Source organism: Teleopsis dalmanni, chromosome X, assembly GCF_002237135.1.
Source record: "Teleopsis dalmanni isolate 2A chromosome X, ASM223713v2, whole genome shotgun sequence".
NCBI lineage: Eukaryota > Metazoa > Arthropoda > Insecta > Diptera > Diopsidae > Teleopsis > Teleopsis dalmanni.
In genome coordinates this window covers 51,098,935-51,109,831 of record NC_051848.1, presented here as the reverse complement: position 1 = coordinate 51,109,831, position 10,897 = coordinate 51,098,935, and the positions used below count along the sequence as shown (strand labels likewise).

General features: G+C 31.0%; 1 protein-coding gene across 2 annotated transcripts; it reads right to left on the bottom strand.

The window, feature by feature from the left end:
- Positions 1-761: 761 nt before the first annotated feature.
- LOC119689841 (zinc finger protein 709) lies at positions 762-8,551 on the bottom strand. Of its 2 annotated transcripts, none has more exons than XM_038104758.1 (8): positions 8,474-8,551; positions 8,027-8,144; positions 7,199-7,845; positions 6,808-7,015; positions 4,063-4,832; positions 3,499-4,000; positions 2,960-3,435; positions 762-1,711 (listed from the first exon to the last, which is right to left on the bottom strand). In XM_038104758.1, exons 3-8 carry the CDS (start codon positions 7,838-7,840, stop codon positions 1,202-1,204), a joined length of 3,108 nt encoding a protein of 1,035 aa, XP_037960686.1. In that variant the 5' UTR covers positions 7,841-7,845; positions 8,027-8,144; positions 8,474-8,551; the 3' UTR covers positions 762-1,201. The 2 variants fall into 2 exon arrangements, with proteins under 2 accessions (XP_037960686.1, XP_037960685.1); XM_038104757.1 differs by having other exon boundaries at positions 8,442-8,542.
- Positions 8,552-10,897: the final 2,346 nt, after the last annotated feature.

Sequence of the window (10,897 nt, the reverse complement as noted above, 5' to 3'; positions counted from 1 at the left end):
TGTCAAGACAAACGACCTAGGCGTAGATGATATTACATGAAGACTGGGGCACAAGGACGACCAGAGAAAGTAGGGTATGGCTAAGTTGTTGACTGCAGGAGGGGATGGTTCTTTGACTCCGAGCAATTGATCTATACGAACACTCAAGTGCCGATTATTCTCCATCGAAAGATTATACACCTCCTTTATTTTATATAATTACAGTTTATATTTACAAATTAAGGCTAATTATTGAGATGTATCATTAGACACCTAGACATAGAACTTGAGGGGCTAAAGCCAAAACCCCACCAATGAATCAAAGAATTTTGGTTACACATAATGCATAAGCTAAAAAAATTTTTAAACTACTAAAGTTATCCTGAAAACCTCCACCAAATTAAATTTCTGGCCACGGGTCTAAGTAACGTAGTTCCCAAATATAACTAAAAACTTATTTCCAAGTCTTTGCATATTATAAATACGATGTTATAGAATACGTGATAGTACAATAAACTTGAATTGTGTATAATAGTTTTTATAGAACTATTACTGCCTTCTTGAGGATCATAAAAATAATGTAGGACCCATATAAAAATATCTCTAAAAAAAATAAAAAATACAAAAAATTTTATAAAAAATTTGTTCGATTTTTATATGAATTATGTTTCTGTACATATTTAATATGTCTTTAAGATACAATTAGAACAAATCTTTAATTGTAAATAATAATTATAATAATTATAACTTATATTTATAATATAAATTTGATGATTCGCACTGAGTTTTTACAAAATTGAACTGAACAGGTGTTTTAAGTATAATTTTTTATAGAAGTTATCTATAGTAAAGAATTACATTGGAATGAAAAGTATAATAGAAGGTTGGCAGTAAAATTATAGCCCATTTACGCAGCACAAGTAAATCTAATTTAGATTATAATTTTAATTATAATTTTATTGTTTTTCTAGTCACAACATTACTACAGAATTGTAATATTATAAATTACGAATTTAATTGTGATTTGCTTTTATACAACATACGATGTAATCGTATTTTGGTTGAAGTAATCCTGATTTGATCTTTTAACGAACGAACGAATAAACGAACCGAACGAAATTACCGAACCGAAACAGATTACCAAACCGAATGAGCAAGATTGCAATCAACATTACAATTACTTGTGCTGTGTGAATAGGCTATTAGAATTTTATTGAGTTTATCATTGAAATGACGATGAATGCGATTCATCAAATTTGTTCAATAAACTATAATTTGAATTTGTTTGCGAATTATTTGTAGGACTTGTTGTTGCCATTGAATAAGTGCTGATGGGTTGCAAAGGCGGAATATCACGTACACAATTTTTATCAGCAGGAATATCTGTTTTGCCGGATTCAACATATGTTGAAAAATTGGTGATTGGTTGTAAAGGTGGTATGTCTCGTATAACGTTTTTAGCAATAAGCGTATTTGTTTCAACATAATCGAGTCCTGCTTGCGGCTTAGTGCCCAGCAACAAATTTCCTTTTTTCACGCCCATATAGTGCGTTGCTTTTGTGTTTAAAGGTAAGGTACCACAAGTTTCAGCAAAAACTTTACGATGAGCCTGGAGATTCGATATACAAGTGAAGCGTTTACCACAGCCTTGACACATAAAACGTCTAATACCAGTGTGTATCGTCATATGCGTTAGCAAACTTTCACGGTATGGATACTCCTTAGGACAAAGCTGTAAAATTAAAGAAAAAAAAAGACATAAGAATTTTTTCAATTGAGCGTGATAATGTATAAGAATTTTATAAAAATTAAATAATAATACAAATTCAAATCCATAGCAATGTTTACTAATATTTACTAAAACAGTCGACAACAATAAAGGATGACTGAAACTGGCTGACAGGTTTCCAAGCAAAGACTAATAGGTGTTTAAGGATATTTAGTAAATTCATTTTATTTATTTGTCTAATTTATTATAATTAACTTAATTTTTGTAAAATAAAAAAGAAAAGACAAAAAAAAAAGCTACGCCGAACTCGTATCGTAGACTGCGAATATAATAATAGACATAGCTAAAGACAGCTCATCTCGCCAAAAGGCTGCCCCATAAAATTTAATGAAGAAAATAAATTTATGCGGTTATGATTCCATCTATAATTTTTTAAATTTTTGAAAGACAAACCCGGGAGAACAAGAAAAAGCTATACTGAACTTTGTTATAGATAAGCAATATCCCATGGCCGTAGCTAAAGACCTTATAGCTCATATCCTTAAAAGCGCACATCAAAAATTGTAATAATGAAAAGTAAATCTATGAAGTTATGGTCGTCTCTAAACAATGTAATAGATCGGTAATAAGTGCATGTATAATAACAGGCAACCTTTTGTTTTGATTTTTGCTCACAAATGTTTATAAAGGGGAAATTCTCAAATGTCGCTGGTCTGCGTACACCCATGAATATATCTGCCTACAAGTACTTAACATGTAATACTTATTAGAATTAAAGAATCTATATTATATATTGTTGTCGGAATGCACAATGAAACTTAGAAAACAAGCACATAGAATGATAATAAATTTGGCATAAATGGTAGGAAGAGATAGCAATGGCGGAGTTGGGTAGGATTAGAATAGGTAATAAAACTGCAGTGTAACAATTCACGACGTCATTATCTCTTGAATTGACTATCGACGTCAAATTTATATGATCCTTGATACAAGACATGAATAAGTTTCCTTAACGCACGATAAAAATATTTGAAAGAATCTAACAAAATGCATAAGTAATGCAATTGAATATAAAAAAGATTGGTAGGTTCATATTTTCACATACAATCAGACTGCTAACGTAGCATACTTCAGCGAAAAACCGCTTCAATACAAAGCCACTTTATACATTTAAACATATTTACAAATTGTTATATACATACATATTGTATGGATATTATAAATATACTTATATATAACAACTATACGTACATGGCACTTATAGGGTTTTACATCCGTGTGTCTCTTCAAATGAACATTATACTGTGCCTTAACCTTAAAAGTCTTTCCACATTGTTCGCATTGATATGGTGAATCGGAGCTATGCAAAAGCATATGCGTTTTTAATATACCCGCTGTGGTTAAATGTTTTCCACAAACCGTACAAGGATAGAGTGGCACGCGACCACAATCCGAACGTACATGATCAGTTAATGATGTGCGACCAGAAAATTTCTTGCCACATTTTTCACAAACCAAATTTCTTTGCAAACAACGTTGCACTTTGCCCGAATGATGATTTCTCATGTGATTCTTAAAACTATCGTGTGCGGTATAGAATCTTTTACAAAGATCGCAATAAAGCATTTCCCGATGTTCCGATTGTGCATGTGCTGTTGCTTCCTCTTTAGTAGCAAAGTATATCGTACAATAACATGGACATTTAAAGATCAGTTCGCCATTTTCACCTACGGAAACATAATTAATACTTTAAATATAGTTTATTATTCAGGAATATCATTATTACTAACCATGCAGTTTTTCGTGTGACTTTAAACGCTTCTCCACTAAGTACATTTTATTGCAGAAACGGCAATTGTAAACTTCATCGGTGACTGTAGAGACATTATCTGCTTTAAATATTTCGCTCACTTCTTCCTTTGGACGCTTATGGTTCTCACGCAAATGCTTCTCAAATGGTTTCCGCATATGATACATTTTTATGCAATACATGCATTGCCAAGTTTTTTGGTCCTTTTTCAACATTCTCATACGTGCTTTCAGCTCTCTGGTAGTAATTTTTGCACTACGTTTATGTTCCGCGGCTGTCTTATTTTCAGTAATAGCACGTTTCCGGCGTTTTTTGATGGGTACATCAGTCTGTTCAGAAATAATATCTTCTTCCTTGTCTTCGGAAATAATAACATTTTCGTTTGTTTGTACTATATTGTCTTTGATATTAATGCAATTCTCTTGTTTAAGTTGCGGGTAAAGCTTTGTTATATCTTCCAACATAATTTTACACTCATTCATCTAAAAAAAAAAATGTATATATTAATATATATATATATGTGTCATAGATAGTAAGTAATTACATAGTTTGTGTCAAGCACATCTTGTCCAATGACAGAATTTATGGGGTCGTCTACTAGTATCATTTCAGTCTCCTGTAGTATGACATCTGTTTTCTGTCGATTTCCTTTCGTTGATTTTATAGTCGAGTATTTTTTTGCTTCTTCCATATCCGACATATCTTCGTTTAACAGATAATCCAATAACTTATCTTTTTGGTTGAATATACTATTAACATCTTCTTCTTTAACACTTATATCTATGAATTCTTGTTCATCAGAACATTCGTAAGGTATGGAACTATTTTCTTCGTTATCTTCTTGTTTTATTGGCAAATCAAGCGGATGTTCTAGTTCACTACCATCAGAAAATATCGTATTAGACATTTCAAAATCGTCTTCACTGTCACTGTAGTTCCAAACGGGTTTCACTTCAATTAATGTAATTTCCGTTGATGTACCGTTTTCCTTGAGACTAGAACTTTGTAATATGGAATTATTTATTTCTGATTCTAAATTAGTATCATTGACGCTTTCTTCAGTAGTATCTGCTTTGCGTTTTTTTCTCTTTCTACCTCGAAGACTGACAGCAGTTGTCTCCACTTCATCCACATCTCCTTTGGAATTTTTATGTCGGTCTTTTTGCAAGTTTTTTCTCCCTTTAGTGGATACCTTTTTATGCTTCGTTTGTCTGTCAGTAACGATTTTATCATTCTTAGCTTTTTCTTCAGGTTTCAGTATTTTATTTTTACTACGAACTTTAATTTCTGATGTTGGATTAGCATTTGGTGGAACTAAAACATATATAATAATTAAAAATTTTTAAACATGTATAATGCGTAAAATTTATATGAATTTAATGAAAGGTAGCCTTTTTCAGAGACTTTTTGGGCTTCATATGAATACGCCATTTTTAATTTGACTCGAACCATAAACTGAACCTTTGAAAATTTTGCCTAAAAGCGTTAGTTTTGGCAGTACCTAGTACCGGTTTTATAAAACATACCACTGATACAGCTTACTGAATCCCAACACTAAACCAATTCAGAGAATTATACGGTAAACAGACACTAAGACTGAAAGATAACAAAACAACGTACTAGACTCCTTTAGATTTCTGCAGTATTTCCCAAGGAAGCTACGATTACAAGAACTATAAAGTGCCTTAGTACATTTGTTGCCAGTTAGATTAGGTTAGGTGAGGTTAGATTAAGTCGCACTTTACATCAAAACTCACTTGTAATAATGGCAGACAGTGCTACCATAAATTAGTGTTGTTCGTTCGCACACCAGAAGAATCCCAAAAGGACCGCAATGGTCAGCTTACAGAGAATGCTGGAAAAAATGACCAACCTGACAAATCCATAAACATGGATAAATCCTTCTGTCAGGTCGGTGAGGACAGGTGCACGAAAGATTTTTTAATTTTTCCACTTCAGTGCCACAATCATAACAAATGTGATTCTAAAATTTATTGTCAGTAAAAACATCATATGCTCATCTTCTAACCAGTTATAACCACTGGAATTCTTAAAAGTCATCTTTTAAAGGTTTGATCTTACAAATTTTACTTTTTAAAAAATAAACAGTAGCCATGCAGTCTTCCGTAGCAAAGACAAAATGTTCATTGTTGAGAACTTTCTGATATTCAACGGGAAAAGGAGTTCCAGACCCAAAACGTTGCCCCGGCAGTCCAAGACCAAACAGTCAGAGAATGTGTAGACTTATAACTTATACTGACATTGAACAAATTATAATGCAGTTAAATTAAAGAGACCAGTGTCTACCAAACAATACCTGGGAGAGTATGTCAGTCAACAGTAAAATTGTAAAAAAAATGAAAAAACAAACCGATAAGTACAATGTTTACAATATGGTTCGAAGAACGGTCGGGTCTACGTCCCGGAGCCACTTGTCTCCTACGACGACCAAGTACCGTTTAACACCTCCCAAAGGGACTCCACAAGCAGGTCCCGGCGGGTTACAATAACAACAAAGTGTTTACAATATAATATAAATGAACACGTGCCTAAATGAGACCGCCTAAATGTACTATCCATAAAAGCCATAAAAGTAACGCAAATGATTTTTGTTGAAGTTGTCATGTTGAATAGAAACGTAGTGGCAAATTCTTCCTACCACTTAGCTACAGATTTCCTGATTTAAAATTTATAAAAAATTCTATCAAATCTATAACTTTAAATAGAGAGAAGTTTATTAAACATTTTTATGTAGTAGGTAAGATTACGTTGGAGTGACAGCCTTGTACATGAAATGTCACTTGAGCACAAACAAAGTGTATCACTGAGTATCACAAAATAAGAAATCAAAGGGGGGTTTTTTTGACAATGCCTGAACTTACAAAAATATCCTTCATTTATATCTCCCATTCTATTATAATTTTGTTTTATAACAGCAATTGCTAGAGCATCATAAGGTGTGCGAACATTTTTGAGCAGCTCGAACATTGAAATACTAAAAGTCCCAATATGCAGTCAAACTCCTATAACTCGAATTTTCTATAACTCGAACTAACTAGAGTGCAACAGGGTTTAGATAGCAAATTAAATATAATCACTAAAAAATTCTTTAACTTGAAGTCTCCATAAGTCGGATCTTTTTTGGCAAAAGGGTAGTTTAAATTATGGAAGTTTGACTTTAGTTTCTATTATACTAATAAAGCTTAAACTATATTGAAAACTCAATTTACTATACATTGCAGGGAGTGTTTAACTCTACATAGCGCAGTTAATTGTTATTGTCACTTACTTCTTACACGATGAGTGTATCCACGCCTTTTCGCGGAATCATACTTAGGTAAGCCACATGTTTCTGGACGGGCACGTCGATGTTTAAGTAAATTTGAGTAGCACGAAAATCTTGTTTGACAACATTTACATTCTACTAAACGCACGCCAGTATGTATGGAGGAATGTGTAACCAAGCTTTCACGATGAGCAAACGCTTTTCCACAAACCTGCAAGTTAAAAAGTGTACAACTATTACAATGCCAAGAGTTAATTGACATATACAATGATCGCTCAAACACTTTTTTCTTCATATTTATAAAACATTTGTAAAACATTTGTAAAGCGTGAACTACAAGGCCTTAAGCGTTTTCGAGCGAATATTGTATATGATTATATATATTTTTATTTACATCACATTTGTACGGCTTTTCACCAGTATGGGAACGTTCGTGTTCTACTAGTCCACCTTTTTGTTTGAAACTCTTGCCACAATAGCTGCAGCAGAAATTATGTTCACCTGAATGTGACAACTGATGCTGCTTCAGGTTATATTTTGAGATGAAGGAATGCGAACACTGCTCACATTTATGTGGTCTTATTGTACCACATTGTGTTTCCATATGACGATGAAATGGTATGATAGTTTTATATTCTGCGTCACATTTGTCACACTTATACATTTGACGATCAATTCCATTATGCACATTGGTAATGTGTTCCCGATATGCACTTTCACTGGAGAACGTTGTGTCCGCACATATGCGGCAACCTATGGTAATATGCTTCTCGTCGCGATGCTGTTTCAACGCTTCCGTTGTGCAGAAGCGTTCATCACAGTAACGGCAATTGAAGCCACCAGGTGGTTCATGTTTTTTTACATGATTGACATAACCATTGAGAGAGGATAAGCCCTTACTGCAAACAGGACAATGCAATTTAGGTACACCATCTGTCGTAATTTCCACTAATTGAGATGATAATTTGGCGGACTTAGTCAGCGTCTTAGCATCGATCTCAGAGTCTGGGTTGAGTTCAGCGTCTGAACTGGACATTGTACCTGTAAATAATTTCAAATTAATTGATTTTTTCATATTATAGCGAAAATCAAAGAATTTTAGTTATTAAAATACGCAAAAACACTGCAAGTTGTGTTTATATATATTATAGTTTATATGTTAAATATTATTGCAATATTGCAATATTATTGCTTTAGTAAAACATAACCCATATCAAATTACCTTTTTCGATATAATTTCAATTTAAACATTAAATAAAAAAGTGACTGATTGTCATAAGTACAACATCTAAGCACCGGCTGACACTTGATCTTCTTTATTGTTTACTCTGCTGCTTCTTCTTCGTTTCGAACATAAAAACAAGTAGTAAAAAAAAACACAGATAAAAAAGACATAAAAGAAAGTATTGCTTACATTAGTAAATTAATTTATTAAACATTAAATACTATTATTTTCACGTTTATAAAGGATTTCACATTTATGTTGTCGTTGGAAATTCAACAATTACATTTATGTAAATATGTAGTCCATTTCGAACTCACAAAGTAAATTCGTTATTGTTTACAACGAAATTGCAATAATTATATATTTTAATAAATTTTTAAATGCATTTTTAGATATGCATTTCATTATTTACATTTATTTTTTCACAACAAAACTGCTATTTACTTAAGTTCACCGCATTTGTGCTGAAATGTTTGTGATAACGAAAGAAACAAAACAGAAAAAAACGCACTGTGAAAAATTATTAATATTATTTTCCGATTTTATAATGCTACACTTAAAAAATTTGTCAAATATTCATTAACGCGTAACGCACGCATAATAATTTTAATTTAATGCACATAAAAATGTATAATGAAAAAATCGGCACAACTTTAGATTAATAATATAAATGAAAGATGGCTGGCAATATATGTAACAAATGTCACGATTTTAGAATAATCTGCAAAAATAATTTGCTTACAACTTTTTCTCTCACTGCATCGCAGGCGATTGTGGGGCAATATTGACTGAGTGTTTTTTCTTAAAAGCGCATTGCCAACTCAAATATTTTCGAAGTAAATTAGAATACTCAAACAGCAAGATATGCTAACAGCAACTAGTAGAAATATTTAAAAAACATCAGTTTTTGTTCAAACTTTTATATAAATATTCAGATAGAATTTAATTGTTTATTATTTATTTATTTTATTTATTTTATTTATACAAGATATAAATTATTGATAAAGAGATTTTTCGAACAGTAGTGAACTACAACAACAAAATACTGTTTCGAGTATTGTCAAATGCCAATAGTGGTTTTGGATTCATTTTTTATATTTAATTTCCTAAATAATTTTTTGAGACTGCAAGTATCAGGAATCGAACTCGTGCCGTGTCAAATTTGATGCCCAAAAGCGTACTTGACTTTTATGTTCGCATATATTTCCAGAGTTTTGTTAATTGGTTGTGGAAGTTTTATTAACAAATTCACTTGCTATGTTTATATTAGTACGAAATCATAAACCAGCTGTAGAATAATTGAATTAATTAATCATATTTTTATTTTTAATTGTTAAATTTCAATATTATTCAGTTATTAAATTATTTATAATAATTTGTTTGAGCGGGCTTATTGGGCTTATCTTATCGATCGATAATATTCGATTATAAATTATTTGTAAATGAAAAAATAAATACTTAGTATTAAGTTTTCTAAATAAAATTTACAACTATAGCTGTCATTTAATCTCACAGAGTAACAAAAAAATAAAAATATATGAAACAACAACAACGCTCTTAAAATCTTCAGAGTTAGGTTTCATACGCAAAAATTTTCACGTCTTAAATTTTAGTGCAGCCAAATTGTAAATGTTCATTGGAACTATGTTGCAGACTTCCCGTCATTCGTTAAAATCATATAAGCATTTCATTTACTAAAAATTTTAAATAAATAAATAAATTAATTAATAAAATAAATAAATTACATAAAATAAAAATGCTAACCATTGCCCTTCTAATATTTATTTTATTTTATTTAAATTAAATTGTTTTTAGTGCTTACAATACATATATTTTATATTCTATACAATACAACAAAAAAACATATGTCAAAAAAATAAGTATTTCACATATTGCACATAAGCATTTCACATATTTTAAAAGTGATGACAACTTTTTTCAACAAGACTTAATGCCGTTTTTTTACAACTCTGAAAGAAAAAATGACGGCTTATATCGGCATGTTTCCAAATAGTACTTGAAAATTAAAGCGTTTATTTAAATAATTCTTTATTGATATTCAATATATTTTACATTTAATATTCCGTTCAAACAGCCATTTACTTATTGCTATTAATGAAATTATAACAATTTTTCAATATGGGTGTTCAAACTGAGTATTTTTATTAAAAATGATAGAAATAAATTTGGTTGTTGTATATAATAATCAAATTCAAATATTGCAACTATAATGTAGATTTTGTTATCATAATATGTCAAAAAGGTGACTACCAGTGGCTTTTAAACTGTAAATATTTTTCATAATATACTTGCTTCTTTAGAAACAAAAGAAGTGTTTGAATAAAACAAATGTGCCAATGTGAATAGCACTTAATAAAAATGATATTGTATTGCAATTGGCTCCCTTAGCTAGTTTATTTGGTTACAACTCATTAAGCATTTTTGAACAAAAGAAGTCTGTTGATCTGCAACACACCTAAAACTGTTTTGAAAAAATTAATACTAAAAACATTTTAAACACATTAATCCAAGTATAGCTCTCAAACTGTAATTTTAAAGCATATTGTAAGTCTTTGAAAGCCACTGTGCACAACGCAATATTTTTATATTTGTTTTGTATTTCTATCACGCGCTATAGCTCTTAGTTCACTGATAGGATACATATATATTATATCTCATTATGTTATACTTGCTGGATAAATATTAGATTAGTTTAAAATTAAATGAAATTGTTCTCTTAAAAAGGCATCAGCAAATGTAAAACTTTAGAAATCCTTATAAAGAGACTTTTAACAGATTCTCTATATTGTTATATTAAACTACCCGAAAAAAAATTAACTCTATTAAAAAGCAAGTCAAGTGGATAGT